The 18911-nt window shown below is 50.9% G+C and overlaps 5 protein-coding genes across 5 annotated transcripts; 4 read left to right on the top strand and 1 right to left on the bottom strand.

The window, feature by feature from the left end:
- Window positions 1-231: 231 nt before the first annotated feature.
- On the top strand, window positions 232-3798 carry AFUA_3G12420 (M13 family metallopeptidase). The gene is made up of 5 exons (XM_077804444.1): window positions 232-869; window positions 928-1737; window positions 1790-2888; window positions 2948-3348; window positions 3403-3798. The coding sequence occupies exons 2-5, from the start codon at window positions 1303-1305 to the stop codon at window positions 3478-3480; spliced, it is 2013 nt and encodes a 670-aa protein (XP_077660595.1). The 5' UTR covers window positions 232-869; window positions 928-1302; the 3' UTR covers window positions 3481-3798.
- Window positions 3799-4826: 1028 nt separating this feature from the next.
- Window positions 4827-11460, top strand: AFUA_3G12430 (mitotic regulator LTE1). Its single transcript, XM_749285.2, has 3 exons — window positions 4827-6361; window positions 6444-10861; window positions 10914-11460. Exons 1-3 carry the CDS (start codon window positions 5973-5975, stop codon window positions 11159-11161), a joined length of 5055 nt encoding a protein of 1684 aa, XP_754378.2. The 5' UTR covers window positions 4827-5972; the 3' UTR covers window positions 11162-11460.
- A 270-nt stretch (window positions 11461-11730) lies between these two features.
- AFUA_3G12440 (uncharacterized protein) lies at window positions 11731-11916 on the bottom strand (the record flags this gene model as incomplete). Its single annotated transcript, XM_749284.1, has 1 exon — window positions 11731-11916. The coding sequence occupies one exon, from the start codon at window positions 11914-11916 to the stop codon at window positions 11731-11733; it is 186 nt and encodes a 61-aa protein (XP_754377.1).
- Window positions 11917-11968: 52 nt separating this feature from the next.
- Window positions 11969-15283, top strand: AFUA_3G12450 (uncharacterized protein; the record flags this gene model as incomplete). Its single annotated transcript, XM_077804445.1, has 4 exons — window positions 11969-12176; window positions 12321-12763; window positions 12819-13223; window positions 13270-15283. 4 exons carry the CDS (start codon window positions 11969-11971, stop codon window positions 14794-14796), a joined length of 2583 nt encoding a protein of 860 aa, XP_077660596.1. The 3' UTR covers window positions 14797-15283.
- Window positions 15284-15347: 64 nt separating this feature from the next.
- Window positions 15348-18895, top strand: AFUA_3G12460 (uncharacterized protein). The gene is made up of 2 exons (XM_749282.2): window positions 15348-16546; window positions 16609-18895. The coding sequence occupies exon 2, from the start codon at window positions 17065-17067 to the stop codon at window positions 18544-18546; it is 1482 nt and encodes a 493-aa protein (XP_754375.1). The 5' UTR covers window positions 15348-16546; window positions 16609-17064; the 3' UTR covers window positions 18547-18895.
- Window positions 18896-18911: the final 16 nt, after the last annotated feature.

Here is an 18911-nt window from a genome sequence, read left to right on the forward strand (position 1 = left end):
ACGAAGGGGAAGCTAACATGGGGTGAGATGACCATCCACTATGAACTTCCCACTCTGGCTACGGAGTAGATCTGCATTGTTTCTAGCTTCATAGAAGAACAAGATTAGATCACTAAACAATACAAGGAGAGTTCCGGCTTTGAAAGGTTCCGTTCTTTGATCCAAGTCGTTTCTTTGTTTCTGGACGATTTACTTGAGCCAAATCAACATAAACTTTGGCAAACCTGTAGTTGTGGGGCTGTGGTACTTGCCTGTTGACAGTTGACGGTTGACAACTGTAGATATCTAGTCCATCCATTGGATAGACGGCGGGATAATATGCAACTACCCGGACAATGATCACCATCAGAAAGGGGATTAAGATTCTCTATATGAATGGTCAGGTCCTGGAAATCTACTGCCTTAATTGTTATTTCATCATCCGTGCAGAGCTTGATTCCTTAGGATCTCAGCTAAACTTGTCTAAATTGACACATGCTAGTCAACAGGTTGTATCACTCGACCCATGACCAAGATGATACAATACAAAGGGTTCGTCATACATATTTCAAGCTCACAGAACATCTAATAACGTGCCTTTGGAATTTTCCAACTTTGACCGCAACAGTAACTGTTTACAACAGCTCCTAGCTAGCGGCTTACTCATCATTGATCCACCATGTGAAGCCATCCCCCAATGGAACGGAGGTCAATTGAGAGAACCTCCTGTAATCTGATCGATAGGCCTCAGAGTCCTAAAGGACATGAGCTGTTCTATACGTTGTAATTTTGATCATACGCATAATATTCACATATATATATGAACGAACTTTGAAGTGGCCCGCCATGAGCTATAGGGAGGAAATGACTCCCAGCTCCCCCCCTTACAGGTTAGCAGCGGATAGTGGCCGCCGTCACCGTCAAGCATTCACTATCTTAATAATGTAGTCGTGACGACTTTGACGATGCTTTTATACTACGAGAATTATCGACCCCGGAGCTTGAGAAGCGCCGGTTCCTCTACGCCGAAGACCATGCTCGAAATGGCAGTCTCGATATCGATGGGTTTGATTCGAGGTCGTTCGACACACCGTGGTATCGGCGAAGGGGGTCTTGTCTCTCACTGATTCGATTTGGTGTATTCTCTATAACGATATTCATCTCGGTCGCCTACTACTTTTGGTCTATAATTCTCAGTGCGTTGATATCAAACTGAATGCAGGTCCTCATCATCCCATTTTGACCATCACGCAGACGAACTGGCCGACAGCGTTCCTCCCCGCCCTGTGACACCCCCGCTCTGCGAATCAGCGGAATGTGTACATGCTGCCTCCGAAAATTCTGTACAGTCTAGATCCCAACTATGCCGAGATTGACCCCTGCGAGGACTTCGAGCAATATGTCTGTGGGGGCTGGAGAGAACGGCACGATCTGCGGCTTGACCAGGGCTCCATGTTTACTGGGACTCTCATGGCTGAAGCAGCTCAGATGCGCCTTCGGCACATTTTGGAATCCACAAGTGTCCCCGAAGCTGCTGATGAAGAGAACCTTAGGAAATTGAAATCCGCTTACAATGCTTGCTTGGACGAAGCCGTGATCAGCAAACGTGGTAGCGAGCCATTGGATGCTTTGCTTGCTCAACTCGACGATATCTATTCTGCAGAGTCAACTGCGGTTGGTTCGGATGTCAATATCACTGACGCAGTATTGTTTCTCATGAATTCTGGCGTTACGGCGCTGGTAGAAATGGGCCCAGGTGTAAGTACATCAGCCGTTGGCATTCGACAGCTTCTTGTTCTAACAGGCGAAGCCCGATGATCGTGACCCGGACAAAATTGTTATCTCTGTCGGCCCGCCAGACGAGATTGGGCTCCCGGTCAGGGAGTATTACAACAGCTCCCAGACAGTGTCCGAGTACACAAGAGTGTTGAAAGAAGTTCTTGGGAACTTTGTCGGACAGGACAAACGAGTCTCTGTTGAGGATATTGTTCTGTTTGAATGGAAGCTAGCAAATGCAACACCAGATGCTCAGACCTTGCAGGATGTGGAGAAGTACTACAACCCACGCAATCTTGACCAAGTCGAATCTATGCTGCCACAGATCTCTTTATCTACCATTGTTTCCATGCTTTCCCCTGCCGGCTTCAAACCCGATCGCCTGATTGTTTCTTCGCCTTCGTATATGGAGTCCCTGTCGACTATTCTGAGAGATACCCCTAGGAAGACTGTTCATCACTTCTTCAAATGGAAGATCATCCAGGTGTATGTGGACCAGATAGAGGACGCCAAGATTACGGCCCTGCGCGAGTTTTCCAACAAGCTAGCCGGCAAAGACCCCAAAGCTACAACCGAGCGGTGGAGAACGTGTATCAGGTCGTTGGATCGAGGACTCAGCTGGAGTCTCAGTCGATTCTATGTTCTCGATGCCTTTTCTGAAGCGTCCAAGGAACTGGGCGATCAAATTATTCTGGATATTAAGCAACGATTTGTGAACATCCTACATCAAACTAGTTGGATGTCGCCGGATGTACGGAAACTCAGTATTGAGAAAGTCGACAACATTGTCCAAAAGATCGGATACCCTACCAAGAGTCCCAACGTGATGGACCCAGCGGACATCGAGAGGTATTACCACGACCTTCATATCTCCAATGAGACATTCTTTGAGAACGAAATGGCTATCGCGAAGTTTGACCTTCACCGAGCCTGGTCGAAGTTGGGCAAGCCCACTGACCGAAACGAATGGGGAATGAGTGCACCAACTGTGAACGCCTACTACAATCCTCCCTTGCAGGAGATCGTATTCCCCACCGGTATTATGCAGCCGCCAGTATTCTACGGACCATCTGCACCCTTGTATCTCGCCTACGGAGCGTTTGGTGCTGTGAGTGGGCATGAACTTTCCCACGGTGAGTGAAGTCTTATATGAGCACAATTATCCTGAAAACCTTCTTATGGTCCGCGCTAGCTTTCGATTCGACTGGTCGGCACTATGATCAGACTGGGAACTACACCGACTGGTGGGACGCTAAAACAGTCCAAGGTTTTGAAGATCGCGCGCAGTGCTTCGTCGATCAATACTCAAATTTCACCGTTCTAGGAGAGAATGGAGAGCCCCTCCATGTGAACGGGCGCCTTACTCTAGGCGAGAACATTGCAGATGCTGGAGGCATAGGAGCCGCATTTCAGGCATGGAAGAAGAGAGACGAAGCGTCGCCGGATGCTCACCTCCCCGGCCTTTCCAACTTTAGCAAGGAGCAGCTGTTTTTCATCGCCTATGGGAACTGGTGGTGTGCTAAGACGACCAAGGAAGCCGCCATTCAGGCTATCTATACTGACCCCCACGCTCCTAAGTTTGCAAGAATTATTGTGAGTTGAACTCCTCTTTCTTTTGGTATAGAATAGCGTTGACAATGATGACAGGGCACGATGGCCAATTCTCGCGAGTTCAATGAGGCATTCAATTGCCCCACCAAGAAGCCCGTGTGCAAGCTCTGGTAGCTGAAGTGGTCTTTATGCTTGTTATTTCTGCAACATATCTTCTGTTAGGTAATGTATTATTGGGCGCTTGTAATCTCGTTAATTGATATATCGACTGTACTGGTTATAGTCTTGGTTAACGTCTACTATTGTCTTTGAGATTGCTCAACTATGCGTCCTTCCATGTGTCTCTTGTTGATTCCTCGAACAATCTGCTGTATGCTAAATAAACCTATGGCTGGCACAACGAACCTTGAGGCATGGAATTCTAATTCTGTGCTCCGTAGACAACCGTGCATCAGCATCAATGTAAGAGTATCACAAGTGAATTACATGGAGTCTATAACCTAGAAGGCAGAACGAAAAGGGACGACACCGTTGATCAGACGTATAAGTCCACCAACCTGAATTGATCTATCGACACTTTCCATTACTGGTCAATTTACCAGTCAACCCAACCATCCTTCAGCATCAACTATTTTACTATCTATTGTTTTGCTATCAATACGTAGATTCGCTTGGTTATCTACAGTACAGGTGGGAAAGAAATCATCAATCAGCGAGGTTCCTTCAGAGCGAGAGGACTTGGCTGTTAAGGCAAGCTGATCGATCATTCCTGGCTCGCATCGGCTTGGATTTACTGTAGGTTGCTGAATTGCTATGTTATTTTATGCACTGAGTGTCAGTTGGAATATGATCCCTGTGAAAAGTGGTAGGTCTGCAGTTCTGAGTGGCTCGTCATCTATCCAGCAATCGGGTTTGAAAATCGTTATGTGCCAGATGACCAATCGCCCTGTAGGAAAAGGTACTTAGCGAGACCAAAGTCCAGTAGAAGATTGGTCGAAACCCACGGCCCCTTTATCCCTCAGCCGTAAAGGCCCATACGAAGCCGAACCAGCTACCTACCTGGTAGCTAGACGACTCGTACTCGTGGAGAGGTTGGTAACTAGACACCAAATAGCTGATTGTAGGGGCAGGACGGAGTACCCTTTCTCATTTTGCTCCTCCTCCTTTTCTCCCTTTCCCTCTCTGTCTCCTTTTTCTCTTTATCATAACACTTCGTCCTCTTTCCACCCCCTTTTTTAGAATCTGAATATGTACTTAGTACGGAGTAGTTAGGGGATGGACGTCACAGGTGGGCGATCATTCGATGGCCTAAAATAAATCCGTCCCACTTTTGTAGCTCCAACGGTCCTGTAAGTGCGTTAGGTAACCAACTTGATACAGTACTCCGTAGAGAGATACCTTATGAGTAGCAGCAGTTAGTTTCCGATTTTCCAGCCTCGCACTCCTGGCTTTAGACTATGGTGTGCACTTGCCGCTCCTGGCTTGATCTGGTCCAGCCTCCACGAAACATCGATCGGCGGTTGGATGTAAAGGTCACGAGGGCTGTCCGAAGAGTAGTAGTTACAGAAGACTCCCTTGCCGGCAGGCCAATACTCCGTATATAGCTGTAGATCAATCAACCAAAAAACTTCGACAGCACTTGTACTCTAATATAGTTCGGAATTGGGGCTGTTAGAGTTTATAGTGTTCTACGGCTTCGGTAGATACAAAGGTACTACCGCTTTTTAAAACCATAGATACATAGAGGCCATGCCCCGGGTGCCATTGTACCGCGTGGGAGAACCATAGAACAGCAGAATCCAAAGTTGTATATATGGAGAGGAACTCCTCTCAAAGATCCCTCAGCTATGGAGTACATGATTCAATAATTGATGTAATGACGGAAAGGAAGAAATGAAATCCTTCACTTGATCTTCTGATGGATCGTGAGTTCCCTTAGATAGTTTAGAACAGACTGACAGCCACAGAGGTTCCGCTGTACTGGAACGGTCCCACGCAGCACAAACCCCCCCTCTCATAAGGGCCGGATGCAACGAACTAGTGAGACGGTGATGCGCGTCTTACTTGTTTCTAATTTCCATTGCTTCTCGCTCTCGCTCTCTTTCTTTCCTCTCCATCGCGCGGCTCCTCGGACATTTATGGGATACGGAGTACTTCATCTTCGTCATGACTTGACCTCGTTATAAATTAATGAAACCATTTCTGTTTGGTCTGAGAACCTGTTGTACGGACTACTGTCTGTTTTCACTGAGGCTTCTCAGCAGCAATCATCTTGAAGTGATACATCACCTCCGTTATCATCTGTCGCATATTGTCGAAATCTTTCACTATTCGCTGTTCGTATTGATTCGATTCTGTCAGATCCCGAGCCAGTTCGTCACACCGTCTCGGTCTCAATCAAATCTACCCTGTCATTCGCCATCTCTTCCTCGCAATCCGCAGTCACCACAATAAAAGCACAATATCACCAACGCACTATAGCCTCACCAGGTTTGGTCATGTCGTGTCGCAAGCACGGATTTCAACCCCAGCTTGGGCTGTCAATTCATCTTCCCTCGGTGTAGTCGACGCGAACGTCTGAAGCAGGGGGACGACTAAGTCCACTATACATATTTCTCACATAGACCGTACCCGATCTCCCGCGGATTTCCCCTACATTATCCGCCATGGAGTCGGTGGTATTGGCACCTGATAATGTATCTCATCAGTCGGATCGACCCAAGGACTTTTCCCCGACCGGACGCGAGCGCGAATATCTCCCGAACGAGCCAATCGATGTTGAGAACCAATTTGCGAAGTCAGCCTCCAATTTAAGGCGCGCTCACACCGTGGCACAGGGAAGGAACATCGCAAAATCAAATATTGGCGTGAAACCGGTCAGGGGAAGGGTTGCAACCTCGATCCTACGTGCCAAGGACAGTCATGAAGTCCTGAAAAAGCGCCCTGTTGAGCGTTTCGACATCCCACAAGCCCCGCGTGATGCGCCTGCAGGTGCAAGGGAACCGAATCACTTCACAGTTGGAAATGTCGGGCAGAATGGCAAGATCTTTCTTAGGTATGGTTGGAGCAGTTGCTCAGGTTTCACGAAGCTTGGGAGAGACCACGAAATGACTAATGAACCACCTTGATTCGTTCAGGCCGATTCAGAATCCGTTGCACAAGGAACCGCATCCTATATCCTATTCCCCTCCGCCTGCTCGGTCCAAGACCAACCACTTGCATGTGCAGTCACGCAGTCATGATGGAAACGACCCATCACGGTGGTCTAATTCGCAGCTCTCTGAACTGCGCCCCGAATTCATATCGGAGGAAGCTGGTGAGGACGGCGATTCTGTGGCCACGGACGAGGCAGCTCCTGAATACAACAGTCAGCACCAGCACCGCCAGCGCGCGCATTCCTTCTCCACCATTTCAGAGCAGCAATCGGTGTCAGGGGAGAAGCGATACGGAGAGTTTCGGATCTTCATCGACAGACCCGATGATCGACCCAGGACTGCAGATGAGTCTCGGCGCCCGACACTGGATATCCCAATCCCCCACTACCGATTGGGAACGCCACAATTCAATACCGAAGGCAGCGCTGCTTTGCACAGCTCCGTATATTCACGAGCATCCTTGTCCGACAATTTTCGCGTCTCGGGATTCCTGAGAGAAAATTGGAGCGCTAGTCCTGGTCCTGGTCCCAATGTCTACATCGGAGACTCAATTCAGCCAGAACAGCCGTCCTTTGCTGCCTCCATATTCTCTGGCCAGCCAGCTATGGAGATGCCTCGAGCCTCAACTGCGACGGTGAATCCGGTCTTCTACGAACTGAAGGAGCCCATTGAGCCCTCCATATACGATCACCTATCTTCGATAATGCATGACGGCTCCGTAGTCCGTTATATCTCTGGAACCAAGGACATCGGCGCGGCCACTCCAGCACGTCTTGTAGCGCAGATATCGTCCGAGTCGTTCATGGATTATGAGCTCGTGTCTGACTTTTTCCTCACCTTTCGCTCGTACCTCTCCCCCGGTAATCTTCTCTCTCTTCTACTTGCTCGGCTGCAATGGGCTATCAATCGACTTCAGGACGATGGCAGGATTATCCGCATTCGTACCTTTGCCGCGCTCCGGCACTGGATTCTCAATTATTTCGCCGATGACTTTGTCCCTGACTATGACCTTCGCGCTCGATTTTGCGACACAATCAACGCCATGTACGACAACGTCAAGGCCCGGGAAGGGGGCGGGACTAGTGACTTGAAGATTTTAATCGACCTTAAGCGCTGCTGGCACGGCAAATGTGCCGCCTACTGGGAATTACCGACAGGTCATATAGCTCCAGGCACCGCCATTGTCCCGGGTGGTCATGACTTCGAGGCAGGCCCCAAGGGCGAAGGCAACGCTGAGGAGCACGAGTACGATTCCACAACGCCTGAAGTCAACCAGGAGCACCAGACTGGTGTCCAACAGAGTCTCCCTGCTTTTCAACAGATCCAGCACGATCGGAACAATTCCACAGCTACGGCAAAGAGCATGCCGGCATCTACAAAAAGCGGTCATAGTGTCCAGGCTACATCTTGTTCCTTGCCACCCAAATCTCCTAAGCGTCTCTCCGTACCTGTCGCCGCACGCAAGGCGCCTCATCCAGTGCCTATAATCCCGTCTAAGCTTCTATGTTCCCCACCAGAGTCCCCCAATGTGTCCCCAGTTATAGCGAAGCGCCTCCCGTTCCATGGCCATATGCACAAGCGCAGTGGCAGCTTTTCTGACTCCGTTCGGGATGACAGGGCGCCTTTGTGTTTGCTGAAGCTTGAACAGCAGGCGTTCGCTTCTCAAGAGATATTGAACCTAGGAAGCCTAATTCGCGGAGAGCTGTACCCTCCAGCCGAGTCGTACATGACCATGATGGCGCCGCCCTCTCCCCCTTTGCCCTCGTCTGCAAGCGCTGGCACGCAGGACCGTCGCAATACTATAAATGAGACTTCGAAGCCTCCTGGCTCGAGTTCAGGGATGAAGACGATTATCGGGTCTATTCGCCGAGCTCTACATACCAGACACGGGGGACAAAGCGTCTCGCCGCGTGCTGCGAATGGCCAATGGAGTCCTTCAATGCGGGGCAAAACATCAGCCTTACCTAACAATGTAGCCTTTGGATCTGATCTCTACAGAGACAGAAAGACTGCGGCGACGTCAAAAAGACCGATTCGAATCGATATTCTGTCCGACGAGGCTTTGCAAGAATATCGTCGTGCAGTTGGCGAGGTAGTCTCACCCCAGACGGCGAGGGGCCCCAGACTAGAAGTGACCGAGCAGGCGATGGAACTGGAAGGCAAGAAGATAGATCGCCCGGAACCCGGCTTCGACCGCTCAATGGCCAAAAGTCAGATTACCATGGGCAGCCAATCTATTGTCATTGTGGATGGCACCGGGTTGGGAGAACCCGTCATGTCTGGAGCTGTGCTGGAGCATTCGATGGGGCTTGAGCAACCTCCTGGCTTTCTGAACGCTGCATACACACCCACAACTGTCAAGGCAGCCTCTCTGCGCCGTCTGTCTCATAGGTTGGATCTGGCAGAAGATCAATATTCCCTGCCCATCTACTATGAGGAAGCGGACTCTGGGCCACCTAATCGTATCTCGAGGTTCCTTCGCTCATCTAGAATCTCTGACCCCCGCCGATCATTCTCCACGGAGCGTTTCTCGGTCTCTTGGAAAAGAACCTCACCCTCTCTTCGTCTCCGAAAGTATGCTTCTTTTCAAAGTGGGATATCAAGACAGCGTTCAGCCATGGCGCGAGAACCATCTCTGCCGCCAACTGCGGCTACGAACCCTTCTAAACTCACCGCTGGAGCGCAGGTTGGACCAACGCTTCGTCGGCGCCCTGGTGGAGATTTGCGGCAGATGCAGACCGTAGGTGGCCTGCGGTCGCGCCCGGATTCCGGGTCATTTACATCTGGATCAACCTATCGCAGCTCCTTCTCTGATAGCCTGATGAGTGGGCAACATGATGTTTCCAGACGCCAAACAAGCCTGATCCCTCCTAATCCGCGATATGAGTTGATTCAGACTCACTCGTCTCAGATGTTGAGGCGCTCATTTGAAGCTGCTATAGCGCAGTTTGCGCAGATACCGGATGACGACGACGGAGGAATCGAGTCAGCGTTGTTGAAACTCGAGGGAAAGTGGCCCGGGTCCCCTACCAGCGGGGAGCCGGCAGGGCTCTCAAATGGTGGCAGCTGCAGAGAGCCAGGCCATGTTCAACACGATCAGGCCCTGGGCTCGTCTGACCCTACAACATCGGAAGTTGTTCACAGACGGTGCCAAACTTTGCTCGGGACCGATTTGCTCTATCCGCAAGCACGGCGGCGCCTTTCCCCCTCCAGACCGTACTCGGACTCTCTGGCGGGATCGGAGTCGGGGGAGTCGTACAGCTCAATACCCCTTCTCGAGCGAGGCTTGAGTGACGAGTCGATGAAGAAACCCGAGCCAACCCCGAGATCGCAGAACTCTACTTTGCTTCGGTCTAGGCTGAGCAGGGTATCGATTCAGGACACGACTGAAGTTGAGTCGTCTCATTCATCTATCGATGTCGTTCAAAAGACCGATAGCCTTAAATGTATCCCACGCGGATCCACGCAGCCTGTGCCTTTATCCAGACACTCTAAAGACCAACGGGGACGACTTTCAGGACTCTCATCCGAACTGTCTGTTGATATTATAGGATCACAGGAAGCTTTCGACGCGCGTCTCTCCTTGGACACGCAGAGTCTTGGGGATTCCTCGTTTGGGATTCCACCTCATCCTCTGGCTCACCCTCCTTCACCCCCGATGACCATACAGAATCCTCGTTCAGTGGCCTCCTGCACCACGCCCATGGATCCAGTTCTGTTTCCGGCGGAGCCATTGACTCCAGACCCTTCACCTAGGAACAAGAACACCGAACGGAACAATCTTCGCCCCGTGAATACGCACCAGGTCTCGGGTGATGTACTCTCTCAAACCGAGATGGATCGCCAACGCTACAATATCTCCAAGAACCCTGAACCAGACCATGTCCCGTTTATTCTCTCATGCGAATCCCAGATCCTTGCTCAGCAGCTGACCCTGGTCGAGATGGCTGCGCTCAGTGAGGTGGATTGGAAAGACTTGGTCGATATGAATTGGAGTAGCGGCTCGCCCTCCACTCGCAACTGGGTCCAGTTCCTTACCGAGGAGGAACGAAGGGGAATAGATCTTGTAGTAGGTCGATTCAACCTCATGGTGCGATGGGTGGTTTCAGAGATCGTTCTCGTGCGTACACTAGAAGAGCGAGCTAGCACCATCGTCAAATTCATCCATACTGCTGCCCACGCGAAACGGATCTGCAACTACGCAACGATGCTGCAGATTGCCATTGCTTTGTCTTCTACGGACTGCTCGCGACTGCAAAAGACTTGGGCCCTGGTGCCTCCATCGGAAAGGCGCTTGCTGAAAGACATGGAACTACTCATCCAGCCTGTGCGGAACTTCCATGATCTTCGCATGGAAATGGAAACGGCCAATCTGCAGGAAGGCTGTATCCCGTTTGTCGGTTAGTGAGCTCTCGACCGACGGTATCTTAGACATACTGACTGGATTTTCAGGATTATACGTCCATGACCTCACCTACAACGCGCAGAAACCAGCTCAGGTAGCAAACCCCAACGGAGAACCGCTGGTCAACTTTGAGCGATATCGCACGGCAGCCAGGATCGTCAAGAGCCTTCTTCGACTGATTGACGCGAGCACCAAATACAAATTCGAGCCTGTGCCGGGCATCATCGAGCGTTGTCTCTGGATCGCATCGCTTTCCGAAGACCAGATCCAAAAACGCAGTAGGATGCTGGAATGAGCTTTTGATACCCTAGTCGTTCTTTCTTCCCGCGTTGGTTTCTAAGAGATTTTACTGACTTGCTATTTGCATCTACTTGGAGGAGTCCTGTCATTATGTGTATTTGCAATTGCTATGGTATATACCTATACCCTGCAGGATATCATCTTGTTCATGATTCTGTTATTCTGCTGATCATGCGTGAGCGCTTACCACGTCGACTGGATGTACACTATGTATCTGCATTTGTCTAGCGCTTGGAGGATGGGACTAAATGGAGCAATTATTGTTTAATTTAGTGGTTGAAAGTAACAAGCAGTAACCTTATCTATGATTGTTGATGGAAGTGCGGCGGGCGTCCCACCATAGAAATAACGGGAGATGCGATGATGAAATGCGGGCATCCTTTTCCAAAATTTAAAGCTGAAGAGGATGAAACACGCCCTCTCAGTCGAGTTGATTGAGAGTGGAGCTGGGTTGTGTCAATCACTCACGGTTTTGTCCACAAGTGAACGTGAAAGCCCTGTTAATAAATGAAAGTCCCCAATGCTGTTATCTACGTTGACTGACAAACATCAGTCACTGCATAATCATCCATCCCACTCTCCATTCTCCTGTTTCCGCCTTGCTTCCACCACCACGATTAGACCACTACCCACCACCACCACCTCCTCTTCTGCCATCGAGGGATTATTCTTTCCCGCATAATCAAAGAGGAGGCTTTCCTCCATAATCACCACCAGTTCCCTCCATGGAGCTACTACGTCCTGATCCATTCTGACCCTCTCCGATTGCTTTCCTACCGGTTAAAGGTTAACCAACCACGACATGGATTCGCAAGCATCCCCCCGCGATGCCTCCGACGAGCCAATTCCCAGTCACCACAATGAGATCGATCGAGATCATAACTTTGAGGAGGCGGATCTTCAGCCAACGCAGAAACCCAGAGTTCTTCCGGATGATTTACCCACGTCATTGGACGATCGGCGCTCTGTGCCTATGCTCCAAGAGACGGAGATGTATGATGCCTGGCAAGGTCAGTAGTGGCACACCCGTATCTGTTGCGCTGCTGTCGTCGCAGGGTCGGTCTACAAGGACGTACTCTCGACGACCACTGGTTGGCTTGGTCACGATTACGCAAAGAGTCCCTGGCAGCTAATGCTATCCTCCATGCCCGCAGGCCAATCCCAATTCCTCACAACCCCCATCGCCGCAAAACCACTCAGTTTCAGTCTTGCCCTTGATGACCACTCACACGACGACGAACATACTCTCCAGGCTCATTATGGACGCGGGCTCGTGGCCTCGCTGGATGATGATAACGCGTCCACCATCACCGCACGTCTAGAGGACAGCGACGCTCGGTTAATGGAGATGCTGGCGGCGCAGGCGGCGCACCGGGAACTTGAATCGCTGGACGCGGACGAGGACGCCATTGCGAGCGACGAGAAGCTTACGGACGAGGAGAAGCGAAAGATCCTGCAGCGGAGCTTGAATATGGCGGCGAGTAATGGCGATGTGGACCGTGTGCATAAGCTGGTGGGGGGCAAGGCGAAGGACTACGTTGATGTGAATATGGCTGATGAGGAGGGGACGGTTCCGCTGATCTATGCGAGCTGTTTTGTGCGTAATTAAAATTATTTTCCTACTGGTTGGGTGCGGTACTGACGGAGAACAGGGACATCAGGATGTTGTTTCGGCGCTGCTCGATGCCGGGGCCAATGTCGACCAGCAGGACCGGAATCAGTGGAGCGCGCTGATGTGGGCGATGACGAACCGACACAAGACCATTGCGAAGATTCTTCTCGATCATGGTGCCTCGCCGGACATCAAGTCTTCATCCGGCGGGACCGCGTTCGACTTTGCTCAGCCGGGAAGCGAGATCTCCGAGTATTTACATGAGAATGGGTACAATTTCGGACCGAGTGCGATCGAGGATGATTTTTACGATTCTGGGTTCGCACATGGTCGGTTTGAGGAGGAGATGGCGGAGAATGAGATGAAGCGGCGCATGATGATGGAGGAGAGCGCTATCAATTTGGAGGTCGATTTATCGAGCCTGGGACTTGATGAGAAGTTTGAAGTGGGTACACCATTCCGCAGAGACGTCAATGATGCTGACCGTGTAGCCGCTCGACCAGGACGATCTGGAAGATGAGCAGCAAGAGTTTGTCTGGGACCGATGCTTAAATGATCAGATGTTCGTGTTCCAAGAGCATGAACTAGAACGAATCCTGGACATTATCATCACCAATATGACCCCGCAACGTTCACCATCACAGAAACCGGTGCCCGCAAATCTCCTGTTCCTCAGCGCGCGATATGCCCATTATCATGCCAGTCCGGAGCTGCTGGCGGATCTCCTCAATTCGGCGACGGAGAAGATCAATGACGTCGTTGAACGACATCAGTGGGACATGACCATACTCGCATTCTGGATGTCAAATGCTACTCTACTCTTGCATTACTTAAAGAAGGACGCCGGCTTGGTAGGGTCGACTGTCGAGTTTCAACTACACCTGGCAGAGCTTATCAACGAGATATTCATCTTGATCATCCGCGACGCTGAGCGTCGGATGAACAAGGTGCTCGACGCTGCGATGCTGGATCATGAGACCATCCCAGGACTGGAAGATGTGGCCTTCCAGAACGAATGGAAGCTCTTCCGGCCCAAGAATAAGACCAAAGCCCCCGAACCTGCCGAGAAGCGGTTTCGGCCACCGTCTCCAAGGCGAAGAGCGCAAGTGTCACCGCGAAATATTACTTCTTTACTATCCTCGACCTTATTTGTCCTCGATCTCTATGATGTACATTCGGTCATCACCACACAGATCCTCTCGCAGCTCCTTTACTGGCTTGGGGCTGAATTATTCAATCGAATCATGACGACCAAGAGATATCTCGCGCGAACCAAAGCCATGCAGATCCGGATGAACGTGTCCACCCTGGAGGATTGGGCACGTACCAACAATAGGCAGCCGGAGCACTATGAGAATGGGTCGACGACGTGCACTGGTGAAAGCACCATGGAAAGCGCGCGCAAGCACCTGGCGCCGGTCATTCAGCTCCTGCAGTGGCTACAATGTTTCTCGTCATTGGGAGATGACCATGAGTCTCTCGTCACTACCTTGCTGCAATTGCAGCAACTGACCCCCGCCCAGCTCCTCCATGCAGTGAAATCGTATCGACCGGAGGTGGGAGAAAAGGGTCTCACAAAGCAAGCAATGAAATTTTTACTTGATCTTCAACGCGATCCCGATCTCCTTGCCCGCGAGCAGCTGAGACTGCAAGGCGCCGCGGAGCAAGGGACCGCAGACGAACCAGGACCGAAAGACGGTCGTCCAGAAACCCCCAAACAAGACCGACCTTCGAACGCCCCAGCTCCCGTCACCCCTGAGGCATCCACGCACAGCATGGCGTCGCCTGGTTCTGCCAGTGCGTCGCCCCGCCCGGGGCAGCCATCACGGCCCGATGAGCGAAACGGGACGAACTCGGTGTTTCTGGATCCGTCACTTACTCTACCTTTCTCCTTACCTACCAGCACTGACATGCTGATCAGCTACGGGGCAGGATGGGGAGGAACCAACCGAGAACGAGCGCGAAAGTACATTCCCACGGTACCCCCCGAGGTTCTGACCCGGTTCGACCGCGATTGATGATGATGCAAAGAATCAGGTGTGCATTGGAATTGGGTTACAGCAGTAGCGAGCTAGCGATACCCCCGTGGAGTCTTGAATTGGATTCTCGTATATACTTTTGATCATCTATTGTATCACCATTGCGGCACGGGCTGCGAGTCGGCATCTTGAAACGTATTCCGTGTACTCCGTATGGGGAGAAATCACAATACTCGTAGACATTCAGACTCCAGTATGGCAAAAATAGACATGCGCCTGGCAAGGAAAACGGGGGCTTCATTTGCGTCAAATGAAATAGGATTGTGATCATCTTTAGGATTACTGGATGGGGACGCGATGAATCTTGGGTCGCGTGAGGTTATGTGGGCAAGTGAGGATGAAGATTGAGTAAGGACGTCAGAGATCCTTTAGCTGAAACATCTGGCCTACATCTGAGTCTAGGCAATTCCATCACGAACGAAGAATGATTCGATTCAGAGCAAGATTTACGGCTTGGCCGTTAAGTAATACAAAAGAGGAGAAAAAAAGCGAGCCTCGGCCGAAATAGGACGAGGATTTACCCTATATGGAAGGAGTCCTCTCCATCCATCTCGTAACGAGCTACTAATGACCAGCATATCCTTGCTTCTTCGAGAAGGTTGAGTGAGCCATGGAGATTCGTTATTGCCTCGATTGTACAGGGGGGTCTCAAGGTTCCGTTCTGTCTCATTCGTCCATTCATGATTGAACTAACCCACTTTGGCAAAGCGGAGAATGCGCTAAGCCGGCACTAATGCCCAGCTAAGGATTGGAGCTACTGCAATACTAACTGTAACCCGTATGGCCGTAACCCTATATACTAAACCAGGAATTGCTACCGATCCACGTCGGCTCCGACACTATCCCCGAGGCACTCTAGGAAGGCCAGGCATCAGCATTCTGCCTCAAGACATCGGGGGAACTCAGAGAGTAATGAAATTAGGAAACATCTTGAGAACAGACGACAAGCATTGGGTTTGATTGTGATCGCCATGTTTGGATTGAGCATGTACGGAGTATTATCATGGTTTTGCTGTGATATGACAGGAGAGATACCTACCTCATCCCCGGGTAGCCCATTTATGTGATATCTCCATGGTCGATTCAGTCGTCGTTGTCAACAATCCGAAGTAGGTTATCCACACTACATTACAAAGAATATATCTATTCTCACTTCGGAAGGGGTTTATTTCATTACCGAGTACTCCTCTCCAAAAGCTGTCTCTCACCTCGGACCGTCCCGCTTCAGCACTTCTCTCTCTCTTTAACACTTCCTCTGTCGGAGAATTTCATGCCAACAAGCGAGACACTCGGCCAGGGTGATTGGTTTCTTCTTTCTTGCCTACGTACCCCTGCAAGAAACGCCTCCAATCGATAGACACTTGCCTAGCCCAGCCTTTTCCCACCTTCGTCGTCATCACAGAGCGCCAGAACTACGTAATGGGCGACTAGTCTCCACTCTGGGTGAACCGTCAGACTAGACTCGTCGTGTATTGCTGTGGCTTTTGAGCCTGTAGATAATGCACAGCTTGCATACTTAAGATCCGACGATGACAATAATGAAGGGTCATTTGAGAAAGCTTTACCCACTTCTTGCCAGAACTCCTCGGCGTAGCAAAGCATTAATAATTGATATTACTCCGTACATACAACAACAATATTCAATATTAAATGCCAAACTCTAAGGGAGTAAGCGAACTCCACTGATTTCCCGACCTGGCTGTTGCGGGCGGGAACTTGACCTGTTCGGGTAAGTCGAACTTGTCCCAATTTGGGTCCTTCCTCTTTTGTTGATCTGGGGCGTTTGTCCAGTGTCCTATTCCTATTTCTTTCTCTCTCGGACATCATATACAATTAATTCAATCCCTCGTCCCTCGTGCGCAGACTCTTCTGCTTTCCCCCCATCTGGCTTCTTTCTTGTCAGACATCAGCGTCTGGGACTTACCCAATCTGGGCCATATCCTGCTCCCAGTCAGCTATGCGTTGCTCATTCCGTGGTCGATCGTTTGCATCCCAGCTCATCTGATGCCACTGATTGGTGTGGGACATCCTCTGGTCTTTGTGCGCTTCCAGAGACTGTCGTTGGCTTACGCCAACAGATAGACAGGCCCAGCCGCAGCTTGTCCTGGCCTTTTCTCGCAGCTTTGCTGCTCTAGCCGATGCTGCAAGACCAGTGTTTGGACTAGACAAGTTTTTTCTGCGCTCATTTCTACTCACCTCCCGTCCCCTACCTCGCCAAGCTTCCGAGTGTCTCATCATTGACGAGACATGCTGCTCACTCTGAAACCTTCCGCTCCAAATAGGATTAAGGGCCCTCATGAGTACGCAATCGTCCGCCAATCCATTCCCACCCCGCGGTCTTCCCCGCCTACTGTTCCTGACGCTTCGACTCCGAAGCCTTCGCGCAGAGTATTGCCTCCTCCATCGTCAATTAGTCTGCAACTGGACGTTGGCCGCTCCAACATGGCGCCTATGAGCCAATTACCCCCCGCGCCGACGGGATGGAGCTCCTCAGAAGACTTACGCCAATGGCTTCAGGCTAAAGCAGAGGAGGACCGCAGATTACAAGAGGAGGAAAAGACCCGCCAGGAGTCTCTCCGATTAGAGCAGCGGAAGATCGAACAAAGCATGCTTCGTGATTCGCTTCAATCGGGAGTTCCGCCTCAGATGATTCCGCTCATCTTCGCCGGAATCACTGGTGGCAGCCTTCCCCAGTCTGCTATCGAATTGATACAGCAGTATGCGTCCCAGAATCCCGGCACACACAGTAATGCGCCTCCTCCCCCTTCACGCCCTTCGGCTCCTCTGCACCAGCAACAGCAATCCACTCTCGATATACTACCGCCGCCACCCACACTCTCCCAGCGGCATCCATCTTTGGCAATCCCTGCAGACATTCGACGTGACTCGCGCGGCCATCCATCAACCACGTACGCGACTCTTCCACCACATCAACAACCGATTCCTGGGCCTGCTCTGTCTCAGCCTCTCACTACCCATGGACGTTCTCCCACCATCCAGTCTCTCGGACGTCCGCCCTTGCCAAGCGGTGCTGGAAAGGCCACTGCCTCATCTTTGTCTCGGATCAACGGCGACACACCTTCGCAGCATGTTTCACTTACGCTGAGTGACTCAAAGTATGCAACCGGCTCTTCACTTCCTCCGTCTCAGCCGGTGGGAGTCAAACAAGAACAGACGCCGCGGCATTCTCCTCCATCCTTATACTTTCACCACTGGGTCCCACCGGGCCAGCCCCCTCCAGCAAAGAACCAACATGACTCCACCGTGATATCCATTGCTCAGCCACAGCGCCGTTATGAGTACCAGAGCTCGCCCGGTCGAAAAAGGAAATCTCAGATTCCCCATCAGCCGGCGCCTCTTCCATCCTCACGTCCCTCGGACGCTCCCTCCTCTCCGTTGCCGTCCTCCCGGCTTGGTTCCCCGATCGCCAGCAATCAACCACCAGATTCTCAAACCCATAACCGCCAGCGCCCTGACACATCTAGCTCGCATGATTTGCGAATGCAAAATCATCGTGAAGCTAACCAAGGCAATGACTCGTTACATCAGAAGGCTGGCGTATCGATCACGAATCAACAGTCGGTTGACTTGAGTCCTACAAAGGATTCAAATCGTGGAGATGTGTCATCCGAGAACGCAGGCGTTCGGTATCGGGCTTCCCACACATCTGACAATGTCAACAATTCCAGCAAAGCCGAAGATGCTGCCGAAGCTTCTTCTCAGTCTTAGTTCAACGACAGGTCAGAGCTCACTTGTAGCAGATATTTTCAGAATTCCCACTATCTGATCGTGACCTTTCACATATAATTGGCAACATGGAGATCGGTGTGGGGCTCACGGATTGATATATTCCTCCATAGACGACGTGATGAACTTCCAGACATTATATTGTGCTAAAAGTTGCTTCTGGGCCATTTAGATGATATCCTTTCGTTGGGGCATTTCCATTTTGTGTACTTGGGTGTTTCTGAGATATGTTCAACATTGTTGTTGCATGCACATCTATTCTTGCAAGCGATAGTATAACAGATAATGCAACTGGCGCCGTTGCTGGCATGAGGTAATGTCCTGTCAGTCTTATCATCCTCATATTG

Source organism: Aspergillus fumigatus, chromosome 3 (genome assembly GCF_000002655.1).
Source record: "Aspergillus fumigatus Af293 chromosome 3, whole genome shotgun sequence".
Taxonomy (NCBI): Eukaryota; Fungi; Ascomycota; class Eurotiomycetes; order Eurotiales; family Aspergillaceae; genus Aspergillus; species Aspergillus fumigatus.

Coding starts and splice junctions, on each gene's coding strand:
- AFUA_3G12430 (XM_749285.2), top strand. CDS start 5,973: ATGGAGTCGGTGGTATTGGCACCTGATAATGTATCTCATCAGTCGGAT. Junction 6,362..6,443: donor AATGGCAAGATCTTTCTTAG/GTATGGTTGGAG, acceptor TGATTCGTTCAG/GCCGATTCAGAATCCGTTGC. Junction 10,862..10,913: donor AGGCTGTATCCCGTTTGTCG/GTTAGTGAGCTC, acceptor CTGGATTTTCAG/GATTATACGTCCATGACCTC.
- AFUA_3G12460 (XM_749282.2), top strand. CDS start 17,065: ATGCTGCTCACTCTGAAACCTTCCGCTCCAAATAGGATTAAGGGCCCT.
- AFUA_3G12420 (XM_077804444.1), top strand. CDS start 1,303: ATGCTGCCTCCGAAAATTCTGTACAGTCTAGATCCCAACTATGCCGAG. Junction 1,738..1,789: donor TGGTAGAAATGGGCCCAGGT/GTAAGTACATCA, acceptor TAACAGGCGAAG/CCCGATGATCGTGACCCGGA. Junction 3,349..3,402: donor CTAAGTTTGCAAGAATTATT/GTGAGTTGAACT, acceptor CAATGATGACAG/GGCACGATGGCCAATTCTCG.